Source organism: Chaetura pelagica, unplaced genomic scaffold (genome assembly GCF_000747805.2).
Source record: "Chaetura pelagica isolate M959 unplaced genomic scaffold, ChaPel_1.0 scaffold429, whole genome shotgun sequence".
Lineage (NCBI taxonomy): Eukaryota > Metazoa > Chordata > Aves > Apodiformes > Apodidae > Chaetura > Chaetura pelagica.
Window position 1 is genome coordinate 742,961 of NW_009954542.1, and position 22,316 is coordinate 765,276.

Below are 22,316 nucleotides of genomic sequence, written 5' to 3' on the forward strand. Positions count from 1 at the left end.
CCCAGAGCAGGGCTTGCAGATGTTACCCCACCCCTCCCTTCTTCCCGGGCCCCAATCCCTCGGTTCCCGGTTTCTCTCCCTCCTTCCCCCCAGCGGCACAGGGGGACAGGGGATGGGGTTTAGAGTCACTTCACAGGCTGGGGGTTCCTGCTGCTCCTGCCTCCTCAGCAAGAAGGATTCCTGACAGTCCTGCCCTGCTTCCCCACGGGGTCCCTCCCATGGCACAGAGGCCTCCACCAACCTCTCCTTCCTGAGTCCTTCCCACCAGGTCCGGAGCTGCTCCAGCCTGGGCTTCCCACAGAGTCACGGGGGCTTCGGGAACAGCCACCTCCCCTGGCCCGGGGGCTTCCACAGCTGAGCAATCAGAGCCCACTGGCAGCAAATCCTCTGGCCACAACATCCAAGTCCAAGGGCCAAGTTCCCCCCTCCTGGCACCTTCAGGGAATGTCCCACCACGTTCCTCCATGAGTGCAGGGGCACAGCTGCCATCTCGCCATGGGCTGCAGGGAAACTGCTGCTCGGGCACCTTCTGCCCCTTCTTCCTCATTGACCACCAGCCCCGCTCTCCTCCTCCAGCTCAGTTCTTCTTAATTGCTTGCTCTTCTCAGGTGTTACCTCAGTTCTTCCGTATATTAATGGCAGAGGTGCATCTGTTGTCCCTCTAAATGGCTCCCTATCTGGTTTAGAGCCCTTCCCTCGCTACCAAAAATCCCGCCAAACCAAACCAGCACAACCCTGAAACCAAGTAATGCCATTAGACTGCTTACTTTTTTTCCTGCTCCTTTTCTCTGTGTTTTTGTTTTGGTGGTTTGGTTTGATTTGGTTTTCTGCAATTACTCCCTTTCCCTTTTGAAGACAGCCAGGTTTAGAGTATCAAACAAAACCAAGGCTGTTTTTCACTTGGAGATGGGTTTGCAAAGCCAGGGTGGGTTTGGCTTACACTTCAAGGAACACTGAAACAGAGAGCACTTCCCCCCTCACATTCAAAAGTCACAAAATACCATCTTCCCACTTGAAACTCTTTCTGTAAAATCATTTAAATAGTTGTGTTTTTTGTTTTTTTTTAACCATTAAGTACAGGCAAATGAGATCAATGTAGTCTGAACGCCAGGTCAATAAAGTAGAATTACTCTGCCTTTTCCTATTGGGACCTAGAACTGCCACAGGGAACTACTAATAAAAAGGATTTCACAGCCCAGAGACCTTTCATTCATATGTAGCTCCACATTCTCTGTGGCTACGGAGAGCCAAATAAACTCACACAGATAGAAGAAAGATGGAAACAAAGAAATGCTTTTCTAGATGATAGGTCTGGGACTCTGCCTCAGACTTCATCTCCACAAAGGACAGGGAGAAAATATGTTTCTGAGGGTGTTTAATTCATCCCTTCCTTCCTAGTGGTATTCAGGAAAAAGAGCAATATATGGCTTCACACTTATGGCTGTTTTTCTGATTTTTTTCAATGTTCAGCAACACAGGTCTAACCTCTGGATAAATAATAATAGTAATAGTAATAATAATAATAGTAATAATAATTTAAAAATAATAATACTAAAAATAATAATAGATTTGTGGTTAATAGGAAGACCAGGCTGGATTTGTGGTTAATAGGACATCTTCTACCTGTCCTGGACACATTTACATGAAGCTAGTCACTGCCTATCCCCAACTCTAACAACTTTAATTAATTGGTGTTAGTATTTCCCTCAGAAGTGTATGGCCACCATGAAGATTCAGTGTAACAGCTGTTAATCCACTGACACAGAGGGAAGACTGCCTTGTCTGAACACTACAGAGTGTGTGTGGGGGAGATTTAAGAAAGCTGGACATAAATACTCAGAGTGGGCTTTGACCAGATGACTGATTATTTTTGCTGCAAAACTCAATGGGTGATGATTTTGTTAATAGTAACACATAATCTACTGGTCATATGGATGCCACATACAAATGGGGGTCCATCTGGCTCTGCTGGGCAGTGGCATTACACACCCACAGCTGGACTTCCTGTGGAAGTCTCTCAATCCATCCATCCCTAGCACTGAATACAGGGCATCTTAACAGTCCTGAGTGCCTGAGGTGGTGGGAGGCATCAGTCTTCGGGAGGCAACCACAAGAAAAGACAGGAGATCAGCTGCTCTTCACACCACCTCACACCCATATGATAATGCACTGAGAGCACGTCCATGGGATTATAAGTAAGTGGCTGACTAGCTGATGAAGCTACACACTGCACCTGGGAATCCAACTGAAATCTCTGTAATTTCCCTGCTCTGTCTTATTAATTGTTAAGCCTTGACAAATATTGCAAAAGGAAGAACAGTATCACAGATGTGAGAACTTTTTAAGATTCTTCTCCCCTAAACTCTGCCTTGATGAGGCTGAGTTTTAACGTCTCTTGGTCAATACAATTTTGGAGCATCTCACTGACAAGGGAATCTCAGGTTTTCAGTCTGTTCCTCCTGATACATGAGGTCTTCAGTAGAAAGTCAGCCAGAAGTACAAAGGAGTAGGGATTACTTAAAAGAACTGGGTCAGATCAGAACCCATTAGGTGATATATTTTTAACAACCTGTCACCATTACTGTGCAAAGACAAGCCAAGAACGTGCTAGGACAGACCAGTCAAAATGTGCTGGTTTTACCCTTGACTTCTCTTTCTTATGCTACCTGTATACTTCTTACATTTGTTCTATGAAGTATTATCACTGGGCAGATGCCCATACCATAATAGTGGTACTCATTGCCTCAGGAAGACTCTGTCATGTTGTTACATAGAATAAGCCTACAGTGAAGAACATACAAGAGAGCTAGCAAGAAAATCAAAATAACTATGAAGTCCCTGCTGAAAACAGGATTAAACTGCTTTTTTTTTTTTGCCTTTTCTTTTTTTTAATAACATATAATAGTTTTCCTTCAGCCAGAATACAATAAAATGTTTCATTTCAATTTTAAACCTTAATTTTGATTCAGTTGTCTGAATTGAAAATAAATAAATAAATTCTAGTTTTGGAGAGTCTGGATTTTGTGCTTTCTGATAGTTTTGCTCCTATTTTCCCCCAGAAAGGTGGTTAACACTCCATTTGTATATTTATTAATATTTTCCAATGGGAAAAAAAACTGGAGTGCAGTAAACTAATCAGAGAAAGCATATTTTTCCCCACACTTCTGCACATATGTTATGATTTATCTTTTCTACTCTGCAAGAGGGTGACAAGTATGGAGAATTTCCCACCCTCCAAATTATCAAAGAGAAAAAAAAAATAAAAAAAATTATTAATTTAATGACATATTTAGCATTTTTATTCTTAAGAAATAAAAACCATTGTAAACTATTAAGTCAAGATTAACTGGAAAACTCATTTCTCAGTTGAAAGAAATTAGGTTTTGTCTGCATTTTCTGACTAGGGAAATAATGCAATGATTGATTGGCAGTTTCTCACCCCAGCAAGTTATTATAACTCAAATTTAGGCAACTGTAGCATGGTGCTTATGAATAAACTCTATTTTTTTTTTCTTTTTTGTTTAAATTACTTTCCAGATATGGAATTCAAAATTAGCCAGCAGTTTGTGCATAAAGATTTTAGACTATGGATCACACTGTTTCAGATTGGTAAATGAACTAACTGATCTGTAAATATATCTTCATATATCTAGGGATAGCATTGCACTTAATGACATATTATCTGCTACCTACACTTACAAATTGTACTAGAGAGGTGGGGTTTTTTTATGAATTATGTATCTTTGTTTCCTGACAGTATGAACTATTTTAGAGAAGTATGAAAAAAATATATATTTAAAATAAATAATCCATGACCATAATTTTTATATGCTACTGTAGCCTTGTAAAAGAAAAAATAATAATCAGTAAAATGCCACAAGTTCTTCCAGAGTGATGATATGTGCAAATTTCTGTTCCCATAAATGTTCTGTAATCTGTTACTTCCCACAGACATTCCCACAAACAGAAGCTCACCACTTACAGAGCACCAAGAAGGGAGACTAATACTAATACATTTTTCCAGTCTCTTTATGGCTCAGCTCTGTAGGTACAGGTCTGGAGAACACTTTGTAGCACTTTTACCTTAAGGACTCTGGGCACATGAGGGACAAAGTGGCAGGATGGAAAAGAGAACCTGATCACCAGGCCAAATCCTTCCATGACATGGAACTGCTGGAAAGAGTCCAGTGCAGAGCCACAAAGATGATGAAGGGAGTGGAACATCTCCCTGATGAGGAAAGGCTGAGGGAGCTGGGTCTCTTGAGCTTGGAGAAGAGGAGACTGAGGGGCAACCTCATCCATGGTTACAAATATGTAAAGGGTGAGTGTCAGGAGGACAGAGCCAGGCTTTGTTCAGTGATGACCAGTGATAGGACAAGGGGCAATGGGTGCAAACTGGAGCATAGGAGGTTCCATGTGAATATCAGGAAGAACTTCTTTCCTGTGAGAGTGACAGAGGCCTGGGACAGGCTGCCCAGAGAGGCTGTGGAGTCTCCTTCTCTGGAGACATTCAAACCCAGCTGGACACGTTCCTATGTGATGTGCTCTGGGTGACCCTGCTCTGGCAGAGGGGTTGGACTGGATGATCTTTTGAGGGCCCTTCCAACCCCTAAGGGTCTGTGACTCTGTGATTTTTGTCAACCGATGTTGGGAGTACGAGGGCTCATTGTAGAACGCAGAAATAAGGAAAAAGCCTCCACCAAACCACCTTGGTTAGGTACCTATTGCTGATTAGGAAAAAACTGCTCTTTGATGACAAGCTGACAGGTCGAGAGGAGCCACATGCTGGGAGTGCAAGGCGTGGTAAAAGGCAGCCACATGATGAAAACACCAAGCTTGGTCCTATCTTTGCACATACATGTTTACAAAAAAATTGTCTACACACTGGCTTCTCCCACTGTGGCTTTGACAAACATGCATCTCATCATTTTTATTCTCTGTCAGACAGAACAAGGTATTTCACTGGAAGATTGAACCATACTGTCATCTAGTGGACAGTAAACTTATTTTACCAGGTTTAAAATAAATTAAAAAAAACCCGCAAATAAATAAATAAAATGCTGGACCCGATTCTTCTATCTAAAACCTGACAAATCATCTTGTTGAATTCAGTGTCTCTCTTTTTCCAGGATCTACCAGGTACTTTTATCTGCATTTCAAGCATTGTACTTCACAAACTTCTTAACCCTCACAGTGTTCCTGGACAGAGAACTCCAAAGTGCCAATTCCTTGACTTCATAAAGAGCGTGTCATGTGCTCCACCTCTGTCCTATCCATGTCATGCCTGTCCCTACACCCCCAGCTCCCCCAGGAGAAGCAGCACAACTCTATGCCTGCCCAGACTGTTGCCCAGAACTGAACACTGAACACTGACTCTTTTGCTCAAAGAACAACAGCAGCAATCTTCTGCCTATTCTACTCTGTCTTCTTTTTATCAAACTCTAAATTGACATTGATTTCACAGTCACTGGCTTAATAAATAATTATTTGCTCAATTTAAAAATAACTAAATTAATTATTAAATTTGAGGGTTGCAGAGGAAAATGGCCTTGCCCTCCAGAAAGCATTTTACCAGTGAAGAAAGCATACTCAGCACAGCACTGCAAGTCCAGGACACCCTCTGGCATCACCTTAGCAAGCTTCATGTCCCGCATTCCTTCTTATGGGGACCCTCTCAGTTTGTTACAAGACATGGGAAGGAAGCAGTAGAGATGGAGACTTTACAAGGAAGCACCTAGTATCAGCAGGAGGATGTGGCTGGATGTGGGTGGGTATTTGGGGTATGGGTTTCTGTGTACTTCTGTCTCTCTGGCTAGGGAAGTTCAGCAAGAATGAGGAGAAGATTGGGAAGAGAGTTGAAGGAAGACAAAAAAATTGGTCTTTAAAAAGTGGAGTTTGGCTTTTTGATTATCAATTATTATTATTATGACACTTCATCTTCTATGCAGACATACTAATAAACATACTTTAAAGCAGCCAAAATTTGGCAGAGTCAATACTTCACAACTGCTTGTTTCCAGGCTGCAAGAAGACTGCTGGGAAGAAAAAAAAAATGAAGGCAAGAAAACAGAGGAGCCTGCTTACCATCCCTTTTGGACAGAGACATCCAGATACGCAGCCGTGGCTGATGCACTCTAAGTCATAGTTCTGGCAAGTCTTGGCACACTCCATCCCTTCAGCTCTTGGGTTGTTTGCAGGACAGATAAATCTTTCCATGGGGGATCTGCATGCTAAGCTCCTTTTTACTTAAAAAAATATTTCAAAAAATAGCAATTAGAAGTCAGGTATTGTTAGCACAGTGCTTTTCTAAAGGATAGAACATTTTTATTAAAAAAACTAATTTACGATATTTAGCAATGTCACTACACTACTACCCCTGTCATTGTAAAGGTAACAGTCCCCACTTCCCATGAAGTGAACTCAGCTAGGAAAAGGAGCTGCACAAGGGTTCAATTCCAGATTGCTCCAGGGACACAAGCACACTCAGTGTGAAAGATTTCAACCTATAGGCAGCATGCACTGCCCATGTCAGCATAAAACGGATGTTCTGAGAAGAAAAAGCACTATATATTGTTGTGCTTACACTCACTTCCAACATGGATTGTAACTGCATGTGTGACTGCTCATAAAAATGACATTAGGTTAAACAGAAAGTTTTCAAACTCTTTGAGAGCTCAGATTCTCATAGAATATCTCCATTTCCTAAGAAACTCCAGGTTATTATTTCAAGCGATGCTAGAAATATGCCTCTCTGAGGTTTTGTAAGTCTGAACACACTAATATCAGGAAAACTATGTTTGAATAACATTAGAGCAAGAGTTTGGTGAGGGATACACCTAGAAGACTTCACTGAAAGGACAGCAGGGACCACCCAGTGGCTTCATCCTGGCTCAAACCAGAACACACTGTTACTGGTGGTCTACAAAGACCCCTTCTTCCCATCACAATCCTGTAAGCTCCCCAAAAACCCAAACCACTGATGACCTGGTTTCCAGTATAGTGCCTAGCTCTGCAAGGCACTCAAGGCACAGTCAGTCTCTGGAAAGTTTTCCTGGCAAGATGCCTGGTGGTTGGAGGGCACACTCCGTGCCTGGCAGCACTCTAACCAGCAAGCCACAAAAAGCTTTGTCTGGTTGCAACCTGCTAGTCAGAAGCAGGAGTTACTAAGCTTGCTAGTTACTAATGTTGTGTGATCCTCAAATAGCAACTAGGGCCTCAGATCACCACCAAGGGACCCCTTAACCTCTTTGCCTAAAGACAGACAGCAGTGTCCAACTATAATTTTGAGAGCGGAGACAAAATGAGACCTGAACCTTCCCACGCAAACATTTTGTTTCTGTCCTGTAACAAAGAAAATATTATCAACAAGACTCACAACATCACCCACTGCAACCTCTGGTCTTCCTTAATCTAGGTTACCCAGAGACTGAAGAGGGGGGAAAAAGAGGGAAAAAAAATAGAAAAAAATATTAATGTTTTAAAGTATACTAACTTCTGACAGATGTCCTCTCATCAGTGAAAACATCTGGCAGGAAGGCACCAGGAACTCCATTTGTACTGCAGTGCATGAAACCATTTTCACAATAGCTAAGAAAAACAAATAGAGCTTATATTTAACGAAGTGACATTCAGCTTTCACTCATGCTGGTTTTTTCAGTCAGGCCCCCAGGGAACTTGTCAGAGAACCAAAATTACACCCCTCACTGAGGCTGATCTGTTGCTCTCCATCCACTGTGCTTATCAACCTTAAAGGCAAACCTTCCTTAAGTTAGTTGCCATGACATACTGGCACAGTAACCCAGCTGTGTGCTAGTCCTGTCCCTCTGAATCCCACATATCTGCAACAGTATAAAGCTGGGCAAGATAATAGTCATGTCTGCTGTGGAGAAAGGTAAGGGACCACTTATTGCCTGCAACAAATGGCTTCTGTGGTAGAGGAGGAAAGGAGAAGACATTGTTCCCAAATTTAGGTTTGCCAGGAGCTGGGCAGCAATTACATTCTTACTCTCAGTGTACCACTTCTCAATGTAACTATTAGGAACACTTTTGAATATTTGTATCTTTGATAGAGGTAATTAGGTTTTAATATTTAAGAAATGTACATTAAAGTGACATTTTAAAAGCCTACAAAGTAGCTATTGCCAGTAATTAAACTCCATTTAAAACTGGCAGGAATTGCTCATGGAACAGGGCTTAGTCTTGTTTCTACAGTAGCATTTGAAATTATATAGATAGAGACGGAACAGCAAACTCACCATTTGGTTTGTTGGAGGAAAAACATTGCCCTCTCTTAAACTAATTTCAGTGGAGGTAAAGGAGCTGAGGAACTGAGCCACTTAACCACTCAGGCAATCCAAAATTTCTGAGCCCCAGTACCCAGGAGTTGTGAACATTGCACTTACCAGGTGGTGTAATGATCCGAAAAGATGTCCTCTGGCTGGAAGATCTCGCCGTCGTAGTAACAAGAGCAGTGGGACTTTGGCACACACTGCTCATGCTCATCTAGGTAGTGCCCAGAGGGACAGTAGCAACCTTCCACGCAGAGTTCATCACAGTCCTCATTTGGGTACGACAGGGATCTGCAGGTCTGGTTGCATGGCACCCCACACTGTTGGTACACTTGGCCTTCAGGACAGGTCATTGCTGTTGAACGATGTGCACATCAGGAAGACCGGCATTTGATGCAAAGTCAGCTAAAGGAAAAGGTGCCTAAACCAGACTGAGAGCTGGGGATTAACATGTAGTGACTCATTTTACTCACTGATGGAGGCCAGTGTTACTCTGTCTCTCCTTAACTCTGCAGGACCAGTGAAGCCTGGGCACTGTTTATACAAATATACATATATATATATATAGAGAGAGAGAGAGAGAGAGAGAGAGAAGCAAAACCTGGCTACATGCAGTTTCCATTAAAAGTCAGAATTGGGTTGCAACATCTGCAATGGAAATCCATCCACAAAATCTTATCCAGAACTAAAAACACATGCTCTGTCCAATCTCTGTTATTACTTGGATCTACAGGTCAGGAGCATTGCAAGGGTTATGTACACATTCACACTTCTCTTCCTCTGCAACACAGCTAGGGACAATTTGGTCAAAATAAGAAGAAATGTAGGTTTCTGCCTTGATGAGCAGGTGCTGCAGCAGTTTAAAGCTTCACATCCCAGAAGCTCTCAGTGAGTTCTGTAAAAGCAGGTGCAAATAATAAAGTCATATAGTGATCATGAAGCCAAAACTTGGGTACCAAATATTGTTTTGAGAAATAATTCATTTTCACAGAGACCTAGTTATGGCCTTTGGAGTACTTTTGGCTTCTTTGCACTTAGTTCTACAGCTCTCATTTTAAGGCCATCTCTTCTGCATACATCAGCATCGGCACTAGGTGGCAGGTATGACAACACATTTCAGGAAAACAAGAAAACAAGTTACTATTATCAAGGGCTTTTAATAGGTGACCTTTTAACCACGGTTTATAAAACCTGTCATTATTGGCAACCTTCCAAAGCAAACAGTCAGAGTCGTAGGGTGATGAAGTAGGATGTTCAGCAGAGTGAGGGAAGCAGCTGCAAATAAAAGATGGCACATCTGTACTGTGCTAAAGATCAAGAGGTTACAGAGAAAGCTCTTCCTCTTGTCATCCTTGCAGAATGATTTGATAATCTCTGCCCTCTCTTCTGTGAGCGCACACCCCTGGGAACTGTAGCATCAATGGCAGTAAAAGAAAAACTATAGCAAGGCTACCCAGCTCTGCAGCCTCACCCAGCTGCTAGCAGGGCTGAACTAACACTGAGGCTGGCAAAGCAAGGCCTACATGGTAACCAACTGTTAGACACGTGTGTAGACACCAACATCTATTACTTACCTTCAAAAATTGGTTTTGAAACAAAGAACTACTTCTACATACTGAACAGAGACATGGTTGCACCAACATCTCCTCAACTTCTTTTTGTGGCATCTGAAGTCCCATACAGGGGAGTGCAAGCCCCTGACTTGAGGACCCAGCTTTGAGGCATCTAAGGTGACTTGAAGCCTTCTTTAGATCAAAGGTTTCTCAAGATTAGGACTTGTGCCCAAACTATTTATCGTACCTTTCACAACAGAGCCCAAGATATTTATGTGTGCTCATCAACACAGTAGGCAGACTAAATACTTCCTAACTCAGAAATAAATAGATGATAGAGTCACTCACAGTTATAGGAGTCTTTGGCAACTATTCACAGAACAGTGTTTCTAATTTACATTAACATGATCTATGCAGTAAATCTAATACTGAGCAAGCACAAGCCATGGCTGAAGACCATCTTAAAAGTTCATCACTGAGCATATGTTCAGGCAGGATGACCACAAAGCCTCAGCCAAAAGTATGATTTGCTATAGAGGAACCTTTGGAAACAAGGAACTGGTTCTGCAGATTTCTGACAGGTGCACAAGTTTACTAGAATGCCAAGATTCCAAAGGGTAAGACATCCTGCCCTATCTTCTAGTCAGTGGTAACACTTCCCGCCCACAGGGATAAGTTTGCAGTGGGTTCCTTTTTTTAGATAAAGCTTTGTAACTTATCTTACCTGCCCATGTACTTCCTAAGATTTTAGAAACAACCCCCAGTCTTCCAGTTATGCTTCCCAATGCCATATTCATACTCTAAGTCTTAACACACTGCACCATCAGTTCTCAGCAACATCTGTTTCTAACAGCAGAAAGACAAGACAACTGACCTGGGAGTCTGCACACTTTTTGATATGCTGTCACTCAAAAAGCCCATCTCATTATTATAATATCAGAGGAAAAGGTGAGGTGCATCTAGTCCCTACAAATGCCTGTTACAAACCCAAAACAGCTCAATGCTGTGCTCCAAAGCTCAACCTGTCACATGGATAAGCTGCTAAATATTGGGAAAGCCTTGGAAAAATGTATCCATCAGATAGTTCATCCAGCTCCTTGTGGATGGGTTTTCAACCCAGATGGAGAGAGGAATAAATCTTGACCAGTTCCTCAGGTAGCTCAAGGTGAAAACTCAATCACACGTAGGTCAGAGGCTCTGGGTGAAGATGCTACCTGCTAGGACTACATTTAACACAGCTGCTCCACCAGCACCAGTTGGCATACTGGTCTCTCCCAGGGGATGAAGCCATCTTCAAATGCTGCTCAGAGCCTGCCTTTAATTCCCCACTGCCCACTCCAGCAGTCTTAGATTTATCCCATAAAAATCCTCTCACTGAAGCCATGCGAAGACAATAAATTACCACAGCACCACCACATTAATGAAAACAGGTCCTAAAACCTGAAGAACAATCTAAGGACCTATTGACAGATTCCCCTTTGCCACAATGCATTTATATATATACACATACACATGACACCCAGCATCATAGAATTAAGTTGGAAAAAAACCTTTCAGATCATTAAGTCCAATCATAAACCTAACACTGCCAAGTCCACCACTAAACCATGTCCCTAAGCACCACATCTAAATGTCTTTTAAATACCTCCAGGGATGGTGATTCAACCACTTTCCTGGGCAGCCTGTTCCAGCGCTTGGCAACTCTGTCAGTGAGGAAACTTTTCCTAATAGACAATCTAAACCTCCCCTGATGCAAGTTGGGGCTTTTTCCTCTTGTCCAATCACTTGTTACATGACAGATGAGACCAACCCTCACCTTGCTACAATCTCTTTTCAAGTAGCATCAAGGTCTCCCCTCAGCCTCCTCTTCTCCAGACTAAGCAATCCCAATTCCCTCAGATGCTCCTCATAAGACTTGTCCTCCAGCCCCTTCACCAGTGTTGTTGCCCTTTTCTGCTCGCGCTCCAGCACCTCAACATCCTTCTTGTAGTGAGGGACCCACAACTAAACACAGTACCTGAGGTGTGGCCTCACCAGTGCCAAGCACAAGAGGACACTTTCCTAGAACTGCCGGGCACAGGATGCCAGGCTGGAATGCCATGTGCCTTCTTGGCCACCTGGGCGCACTGCTGGCTCACGTTCCGTTGGCTGTGGATCAATGTCCCCAGGTCCTTATCCTCTGGGCAGAATTCCAGCCACTCTGCCCCAAGCCTGTAGCATTCCATGGAATTGTTGTGACCCAGTTGCAGGTCCTGGCACTTGGTTGTTGAACCTCGTACAAGTGGCCTCGACCCATTGATCCAGCCTGTCCAGGTCCTTCTGCAGAGCCTTCCTGCCCTCAGGCAGACCAACACTCCCACCGAATTTGGTGTTGTCTGCAAACTTACTGAGGGTGCACTCTATCCTCTCAGCCAGATAATTCATAAAGGTTTAAAATAAAACCAGACCCAACACTGAGCCCTGGGGAGCACCACTTGTCACCAGCTGGCAGCTGCATTTACCTCCATTCACCACAACTCTTTGGACTGAAACATTCAGCTGGGTTTTTTACCCAGGGTTTTGTTTGTTTGTTTTTTAATCTACAACAAAAGAGAGACAGGCCTTCACAGTATGGCAGACTTGCTCCTTCCACACAGCATGAAGGGATTGGCTCTGCTGTATATTCTGTGGGCTGCAAGGGTAAGAGTCAGCTCTACAACCATCAAACTGCAACTACAATCATTTCAAAGGCGTGGGAGATGAATGCTCTCGTTAGCTTGACACATAGCAGAAATGCTTTGCTACACTAATGACTTGCCTCCCTGCCATTTATCCACTTCACATCAAGCAAACTGGTTCTGTCAAGTCATTTCCCAAGCAACTGAATCTCTGTTGACCAAGGCAGGAGCATAGAACTTGTTCAGTGCACTGGACCATCAGCACAAATTACACAACCTGCATATTCAGATCTTTCGCCCGTTAAAAGGGGAATTGTTCTCCTTCATGTGACAGGAGATGTCTGGGGCATCAGAATTATTTAATGGGGGCTGATGGATCTGCAGTCAGGGAAATCATCACTTTATGAGAGCATAAAGCGTCTTGTAATGCACAGAGAGGAGGAAGCAGCTCTGCGTTATTAAAGATTAATTGTGAAAATTGACTTGTTCAATTACAGAAAGAACGATGGTGCATTATCGCTGCTCTCTCTTTCAGCCTCCAGACCTGCACATATTTAAAAGGATTTTTATTACATTACTGTTCCACTATCTGAACTTTTACATAAATTAGGAAAAATATTATGAAACCATGCAGCAGTTTAACATAAACTGCTTTTATTCTCATTCGCAGTAAATACTCCCCAGCCTGCAGAAGCTGAAGTCACTGACCTTACAGGTATATATTCTACTAGGAGGGAGGCCAGTAACCTTGCTTTCTTCTTCCTCTCTTCCAGTTTCTACACTCAGTTTATGACCTGTTTTTCCCACCCCCTCTTTGGGAACAAGTAGCCAACTGACTTGGAAGGCTGCCAAGCATACATGCTTTTCCTCAAAATTTTCAATTGTCTTCTTTCCTTAAAAGTCAAGTTGCTCAGTAAAATGGAAAAACATCCATTTCACAAATACTCATGGGGAAGTGTGTCTATTTTCCATCGCAACTCCACTGCAATGGACTTTTTCTTTCCTACCACATTGACCTAACAAAGAAAGAAGAATTAAAAGATGGTAGCCTCTTTTGCTCCAGCCTCTTAGCAATTTGGCTATTAAACTTGCACTGGATTGATCTGTGCAAACACACCCTATTCTTTCTGCTATCCCACCCCTGTAACTCAAACCTGCAGTCTGAATTGTCATACTATCTTCTTGCAACATCTCACCTTTTAATGTGCAAGCTTTTGAACCAGGGCTGCAATTTATTACAGGTGGCATCCTGCAGACAGACCTCAGGGGAATTCAAAACTCAATTCTTGCTGACTGTCCTAGGAGTTAAAAGTCTGCACAAAATGCTAGACAGCTCGTTTGCCTAGCTCAGTGGTGCCGCCCCATGGCCTGTTGATCAAGGATCAGGATCATCATCTCCAGCTACATCATATTAGAGTTTACAAGAAGGAAAGGAGCCCATATGTGCTTAGCAAAATAATGTTCATCCACTATCCGAATGGTCTACGTTGAAAGAGAACTAACACAGATCTCAGACCTTGGCACCCAGAGGGTGACAATCAAACTCCTAAGAGAAACAGGTGCCAGAGAGGTTGTAGGATCTCCACTTTTGGAGATGCTCAGAATTTCTCCAGACAAGACCCCAGGCAATCTACTGTAAGTTAGCCCTGCTATGAGCCCGGGTTGTACCAGAAGACTGCCAAAGGACCCTTCTGATATAAGTTTGTCTGTACTGGGATGATTTTATTCTACAATGCCACTTTAACTGATACCTGCCGTTGTGCTTCCTCCGTAACCTCAACTTCAGCTAAAGTCAGAAGTCCCTGACAAGGTCAGGAGCTGAGAAGCTTGGGCCTTCAAAGAAAGAGGTACCAAAAAAAGCAATTCATACGTTACTACAGAACACTTGGAGATTCCCAACCTGGGATATTCAGAAAACTTCCAGGTGTGCAGCTGAAACTTAAATGCAGTGGAAATCCAGTCAAAAGGTCTGCTGAGCTATGTCAGATGACTGCTTCTCTCCCCCAGTGCTAAGCAGTCCCCGTGAACAGTTTTTGAACCCTTGCTAGAGTGGAGGAAAGATATCCTCTCTCATCATTTTCCAGAAGAAGTATTTGGCACCTTGCAGAAATAATCTCATTCTAGATCCCTCATCTGATGTTGCCAAGAAATTCCCTCAACACAAGGCAAATAAGTGGGTTTTAGGAGCATTTCACTTACGGCAGAAGTCAGGTGCTCTCCACTGGACCAGGACACTCTTCCTAGCACAGGCTGCTGCATAATTAGCAATAGCAGAGCACAGACAATCCTTGCCACTGGAGCAGGAGCAAACATCAAAGCGACAGTTCTTCACATAGGGAGTGGGACTGACTTCATGGTGACAGGGCTCAAATGCAGAAGACATCAGAACTGAGCAGGAGTCCTCAGCGAATTTGGCTAAAAAGAGAAAATTATATGTTTGCACTGACCCAGTCAGTGTCTTGCAAGAAAACCTAGAAGAGTCAAAGTAAGTAATTTGCTTTTCTTTTGAAAGAAACAAGAAAACAAAACAAAACAAAAAAACCCACAAGGGAGAACAAAATAGGCATAAATATCATCACAGTCATAAGTTCCACAAAAAGAATAATATTGCACTAGTAGAACAAATCAAGAAAAAGCAAAGCACATATTCTGTTACCACTGCTTTTTGTGCTGTACTTCCTTTTGTAGGGCCTCTGCTTTCTGTCACTTTTTATTTTTGCAAAATTAAACCTTCTAGGCTGCACCACACTCACAAATCACCAGTTCCTGCTCTGATCAAGCCATAAAATTTCCTGTGTGCTTGCTCCTCACAGAAATCAGAGCTTGCTGTAACACATGGGACAAGAAAACAGCTCTGAGAACTTCTCCCCCTGTCCAACCAGGACAGCCAAGAAATACAGAGGGAATGCAAGAAATACAGAGGAAATACAGAGAAATGCAGTAAAAGAAGGGAGACAAGGCATCAGCAAAAGTGTATAAGGTGTAAGGACAGAGAGGTGAAGGAGACAGGTGTTTAGTCCACCCAGAGGACGTACACAGTATTGCTGTCACTTTTAAGAGCATATTCAGAGGCACAAGCTTGCACTGCGGCTGTGATGGCCTAACTCTGACTAGAGTCCAGATTGAGCAGCAGCATGATCCCACATGACTCATGTTTGATTTTAATTTTCACAAAACATTACATTTTCTGTAGGAAGCCTGCATCAATCAGTGCCTCTCTCTGTTGGTTTGGGTTTTGGGGTTTGGTTTTGTTTTTAAACATATTACAGCCACCATACTGGTAATGCAATCAACACTATCTTCTTCTCTTTGCCTTTATTTTTCTTTTCTTTATTTTTATTGTTATGTAAAATGGAAGATCACAGTTTGCTGCACATGTCTATTTTGGATGGAGATCAGTACCTAAACGAGGATTGAGGTTGCAGGGGTCACTGTCTTGTTTTAACAAGTCCTGGCAGTCTGCGTTGAGCTTCCACGAGTTTCCAAAATCTTCCACAAGAGCTTCCACCATGCCAGAAGGTGTAAGGAAATCATCCCCTTGGTTACCATTGTAATTTCCACACAGCCCACACATCCTTTCGGAATAGACTGGAGATAGCTAAGAAACAAAATATTACTATGGTCATCCTTCAGAACAGGTCATCACTTTAAGGCAAAATTTTCCAAAGAATGAACCATTCACAATTTAACAATCATGGAAGTTCCAACACACACTAAAATACTATAGACACAATTTCATTGTACTGCTTTTTTAAACTTCTAATGAAAATATTATTATTAGCAGCAGGAAAATTTTTGCATGGTACAGTGATAATTTCATATTTCAACTGAAGGTGACTTGAAGAAAAATGTCTTACTTTTGTGCCTTGATCAGCACTCCAGTGTCACCTTTCCCTGCTTTTCCTCTTCATTCAAATAAATGAACAGGGCAACAATGGGGGTTGCACTTTTTTTATAGTGAGATTATTACATTCCCAATGGTTATTTGGGAAAAGATACAGCACTTGAAAACTTTTCATATTTTAAAAGAAAATCTGAAGATGAAGAAAAACAGATTGTTTTGTCACAAAACAGAGACTGTTGAAGGAGCTGTTTCCCTCAAAATTAAGGAGCATTAATAAAATAAGGAAGAGACTACTACCCCTAAAGCAACATTACCCCACAGCAGAGCTTCCTCTTGCCTAGAGGAACTTCCATCATACTAAAAGCAGCATTGCAAACAACCCACATAGCAGAAGTACTTTTCATGCTGCCTTATTATTACTTCAACTTGAGAGACATCTGAAATGAGACCCTAAATTTGAAAGTAAACAGGAGAAAACCTTCTGCAACACAAAGGTGCCCATATCTTTTATTGTAGTAAGTGTCAGTTTCTATAAGAAGTAGAGATCTGGTAGATCACAAGTGCTATGGGGCTCAGTGGTTTCATGCTACAGCTGCTCTCTGTGTGCATTTAGCAGGGTGCTACTTCAGTCAGGTTGGCAGGAGTAATCAGTGAAACAGGACCAAAAAAGCTAGAAAAAAAAACATTTTTAAAGAAAACTGGTTTCCTGTATAATTAGAAGTAAAAACATTCTCCAAAATGTAACCTAATACTACCCTCCCTTCTAACAGAGTCGTCAGAGAGTAAATATGGACCATTGAAAGGAGTAACCATGAATTATTAGAGGACACATACCCTTATTTCTCCAACAGCCAAGGAGGGTACTTTTTCACATACTCTGCAGACGGACAATGATTCATACAAAACAAATTCTGACACATTTTCAAGTGGAAGCTCAAATCACAAATATCAAGCGGTCACAGAAAGGGGAGCCTTCTTGAACAACATAGAAAGAATTTTTACCAGAAGTCTGGCCAAGGTAATGGAAGGGTAGCACTTCCCCCAATTGTCAGAAATACTTGGCAACAGGTCAGTCTGCAAATCCAGAATAAATTAACTCTCCAAAAGCAATTAAAAAGATGCTTTAGGTACCCAATGAGGAAAGGAGCTCAGAGCAGAACTAAAGAAATGCGGATGACTCAAGAAACTTCCACTGTTTTTATGGGCAGAGGATCTAGAGCAGAAAATGACATTTGTTTTAACTATAAGACAAAATTTCTCGGGCTATACAGGTCTCTGATCAGGCAGAAAAATACTTTGAATATTGAGAAAAGCTGTAACTTCCAAGATGTGCCAAGGGAGTGAACTGAATTATTCTACTAGGACCCCTGGAGCAGAGATACAGGCTAGACTGAAACAACAAGCCCACAGATACTTTCTAAAGTTATTCTCAACCTTTCTTCTCTGCTTTCTTTTCAACTCTTGCACTCACTGAACCAGCTCTTATGAACACTTACACTGTGCCAGATATGACATTTAAGTCAGATTTTGGGACAGGTGTGGAAGGTACAAAAGCAATGCCATGGTTCAGAGACAGCAGCACTCACTGACTGGTAGAAACACTAACCCCAGGAACACCCACTCTCTTGGCAAAACTCTTTCTGGTGAGCAAACTCACCCCACACAGGGCCCAGCTGCAGATCCCCGTTACAAATGGGGCTCAAAGGCAGCAGGGCTGTGGTTAAGCACCCACCCATGCAAACCCCAGGAGCAGGCAGGTCTGCAGCCACCCAGCATCTCATGGGAGCACATCACCCTGACTTAGCACCCATGAGGTTGCTTGGCCATTGCACCAGGAAGCCATACTACAGGCAGACTCACATCCCTGAGGGAGTGCATACACCCTCAGGGACAGCACTCACAGTCCCTGAGACCTACCCATTGAATGAGAACAGCCTCTTGTATGAGCAAAGAGGGTGATAAATGACTTATCTAAGGAAGTTGTGGGGGTTTATCAGCTATGGGTAGACTAGTCCACAGCAAATAATCTTCTCCCCTTCTCTTGCCAGCTTCTCTGCACTGCAACTCATTCTGCAGATTACAATGCATGCATGTGGTTTTAGTAGTGGTTTTAGTAAAGCTTTCTGCTTTACTGCTGTCCTAACAGCTCATTTCTTTTAAACGTGGGTATTTGGATATTTCTATGCTCTGTTGCAATGTGTAACACAGACAAGCCCTAGTTGTTATTCAGGGGTGACTTTAAACATTCCTCATGGTAGAAGGAGCATACAACATATCGTGGATGAGTTAATTGATTTTTCCTGGAAATTATGACTAACTATGTCCCCTGGAGCCATATGAATCTATTGCTATGGACAGGACAGGCAAAACAAATGAAAGCAAAAATCCAGTTTGGAGGGTATCTGCTGAAGAAAACACAAAACTATTCATCGTAAATAATGGTTGTCATTGCACACACACAAAAAAAAAGAGGGGGGGGAGGAAGCTACCAAGCTGTTGTAGGATGAAAACATTTGTTTCTGGAATACAAAAGGACCTGTATATTGCTCCGGGGGTAGCAAAAGAGAATGGAATTTCTAACATGCAACACAAAGGAATTTCTTACTTCAGACAAGAAAATCCTTGTAGATGTTTGAGTGGGATCTAGAGAGTGGGCAAAAAGGGATAAAAAGAAACAACAGAAGAGTACCTTCACTAGGAGTTGACCATGACCATCCCAGTCAATCTGCAAATCTTCCCCATAGGTGAGGCGAACTGAAGTCTTCACTGTGCGCTGGATACGAAGGGCGCCTGAAGACAACCACAAAGTGTCAGTCAGAGAAGCCAGAATGTGGTCTTCCATTGACTAAGGCTGCTCTGTGGTGCCAAACAGGGTGGCACGGAGCAGGGGGCAGATAGGTCTGTCAGCAAGAGGTGCCAGCAATGCCCATTTCACACTTCCCAAGCTCGTTGCCTGCTCAGCAGTTTATAGCTGCATTTACTTGTCCATAAGCTCTGCTTCAAGGCACTCAGGAGCCCTAGAAGATATATGTGTATTCTGCAAAACCTCAGACATTAACTGTGACATTTTGCAAGACAACAGGAGGGATTCCAAGCTTTTGGAAATGATATGGAAATAATATGTTTTTTAAAGCATAGACTAACAGTGGTTTTCAAGATCTCATCTCTCAAATCCAGACCATCTTAATTGTCCTGATTTTAGAGAAGCTGTGCAAGATGTGTCAGCTTCATGGAGAGAAGCTGGAATGACAGAACTTCTAGAAGACACTGCAGGTGAGAACTTGATATTGAAAACACATTTTGATTTAACTAGGCTAAAGCAAGTCAGAAAACACAAGTAGGACTCCTTCAGTGGCTGGCCAGGGTCAGACCATGCAAACACACCTTGTAGCAAAGGGATGCGTATGTCTTGTCCATTCAATGAAATTCCTCCTCCATGTTTCATTTTAATGAGGCTGTTGTCCATATCCTGGATTCGTACAGAAGCTGAGCGAGTGCACACAGCATCAGGATCATCTGCACACTGCAGAGATGGGATAAATTGCTTCAAACCTCAACCTATCACTTTATTGGTAACTTAGCTCCAGGCGCCTGAGAGGCACTTCGGCATCTCACTCAGGAGGTGTTAAGTGTCCCGATTGTTTTAGGGATCTAGTTTCTGCATCCCACAAACACCAGGCTGGCAGCCTTCCTTCCATTATCCCATTACTCACACACCAAGGAGCTACCGCAGCTCCTTGCCTCAGAGCCTGGAAAACAACCCACAGGCGTTACCCCAGACCCCCAGGAGCAGTCTGTGCTGGTCACCGGTGACCAGTGATTAAAATCCAGCCCTGCAGGAGCAGGGAGGGCACACTGGCAGTCCCACACAGCCCCCCAGCCTGGGAAACAGCTGGGTGGCTCACACGGCTCAAGAGACTCTTGTGCTATTTACTTTTCCCGGCTCTGGGTTACGCAGATGAGGAACAGGGATTGCAGGCCGCCTGGTTTCCTCCCTGGTTTCAAAAGGGAAGTTTCAGTGGAAACCTGTTCTGCAAGTTCCCAAGCACAGATGACCTTAGAGCTGCATTATCAGAGCTTTCTACTGCAGGCTAAAGACGTAGATGGGGCTTGTAGACGGGGCTTGTGAGCGTCACACCCTGTTTCTCCAAAACCTGTAATTTCTCAGTTGCTTGTGTTCTGTACCTCTTCTCCCTCCCGCTGCAAGGCAGACTGATATTTTCCTTCACTCCTGTCAGTACTGTGACTCCATCCTATCTCTCCCTGCCCTCAGCTCCTTGGTCCCTGTCCCCTTTCTTCCCCTGTTCTTGATTCAGTACCCTTTTTAATCTCTAAGTTTAGCACACCTATTCCCATGCTCAAGTGGTCAATTAATTTAATGACCAGGTAAACCTCCCTGTGACATCCCCTCCCCGGTGTCCATCCCTCCCAGCACAGGCCTGGCTCCCTTTCCCACTTCTCTGCAGCTATCTCTGCTTGCTGACCTCCAGCTGCATCTCACATCCATCTGAGAAGACAGCAAAGAAAGTCAGGAGCTGCTGACCAGCTTGTGAGCAACATGATTTAATGGAAAGCAACCCAAGGTTCTACTCTGCCAGGGCACCCTACTCTGTGTCTGAGGACACGGGCATTAGTGAGGCACTAGCAGCCTTCAGGGCACTTTGCAAGGGGTGCACCCTCCTCTGTATTTGTTTGTTCAGCTGGCAGAGAGGCAGTCAGGGCTAGATCTCCAAATCTCATTATGAATCTCAGTCTCCAGGTAGGCTCCTGGGAATGTCAGCAAGGAGAAGCAAAACACTTATTAACTAAGGAGAAAGGCTGCATCTGTTATTTAAACTAATTATTTCATAGGAAAATTACTTTTGTTGGCCTGTGCATCTGCAATTCATATCCTACTCCCACAGCCCTTCCCGCTCTCTCCCAGGCATGTGCCAAGGAGCACAGACACCAGCCAAGACTGCTCTTACCTGGATGGTCTCGATGATCACAGAAAAGGAATTTTCCACGCAGTCCTTGGCAAATAAGTACTGACAAATCCCACTGAAAGTGAAATACTTGTTGTCGAAGCTTTTGAAATGGGACTGGCCTGTGACAGAGCATTCTCCTGAAAAGTGCAGAGAGACATTAATCACCTCAGGTGACAGCTGCAAGCAAAATCCTGCCTGTCCCCCCAACAGCCATGAAGGGAGAAGAGCAGCCCAGTGGAGCAGGTTGTGCAAGGCCTTGGTCCCCTCTAGACCAGAAAGCACTAGCAAGCTGCTCACCATTTATTCCTGTAAGTCATTACCAGTAGAAATAGCCATGGTGACAAAATCTGAGGATTATGATATAAATCACACTCAAGAGCTGAAATTCATGCCTACAGAAAAGCCTATATAATGTTTCAAATGGAGGGTCACAAGGACATCAGCAAACAACTCAGGTCTCTGCACTGCAGAGGATTTGATTCCTCAGTAGTAGATACCTCAGCGGCCCTGGAAACTCAGCACTCAGTCACTCAAGCTCTCCACAGGCTTGGTCACACCAAAATGTTGGGTGCTGATGGCACTGAGCAGTTGTAAACAACAACTCAGAAAAAGCCGATAATGAGATATCAGCTCCTGCACAAAGCTGTATATTGATAAGTGTCTGCAAGCCTGTGCTGGTTAGGTGGGTTTTTTGATAGTGGGGAAGGGGCCCCAGGGGTGGCTCTGGTAAGAAGCTGAGAAGCTCCCCCTGCTCTAAAACCAGACAGGGAGCCATTAGAGGGACAACAGATGTGCCTCTGCCATTAACATACGAAGAAACTGAGATAAGACCTGTGAGAGCAAGGAGTTAGAAAGAAGAGCTGAGCTAGAGAGGCAGAACAGTGCTGGTGGTTGGTGAGGAAGAAGGGGCAGAAGGTGCCCAAGCAGAAGTTTCCCTGCAGCCCAGGGCGAGATGGCAGCTGTGCCCCTGCACTCATGGAGGAACGTGGTGGGACATTCCCTGAAGG

The 22,316-nt window shown here is 43.4% G+C and overlaps 1 protein-coding gene across 1 annotated transcript in view; it reads right to left on the reverse strand.

The window, feature by feature from the left end:
* Positions 1-22,316, reverse strand: part of VWF (von Willebrand factor) — a 136,173-nt gene that overhangs the window by 83,063 nt on the left and 30,794 nt on the right. The window contains exons 11-18 of the mRNA XM_010004925.1: positions 21,310-21,446; positions 19,727-19,865; positions 19,032-19,132; positions 15,901-16,096; positions 14,698-14,913; positions 8,403-8,643; positions 7,493-7,587; positions 6,085-6,245 (exon numbers count right to left, since the gene is read on the reverse strand). Of these exons, the coding sequence (XP_010003227.1) occupies positions 6,085-6,245; positions 7,493-7,587; positions 8,403-8,643; positions 14,698-14,913; positions 15,901-16,096; positions 19,032-19,132; positions 19,727-19,865; positions 21,310-21,446 (1,286 nt within the window). The remainder of the gene's footprint in view (positions 1-6,084; positions 6,246-7,492; positions 7,588-8,402; positions 8,644-14,697; positions 14,914-15,900; positions 16,097-19,031; positions 19,133-19,726; positions 19,866-21,309; positions 21,447-22,316) is intronic.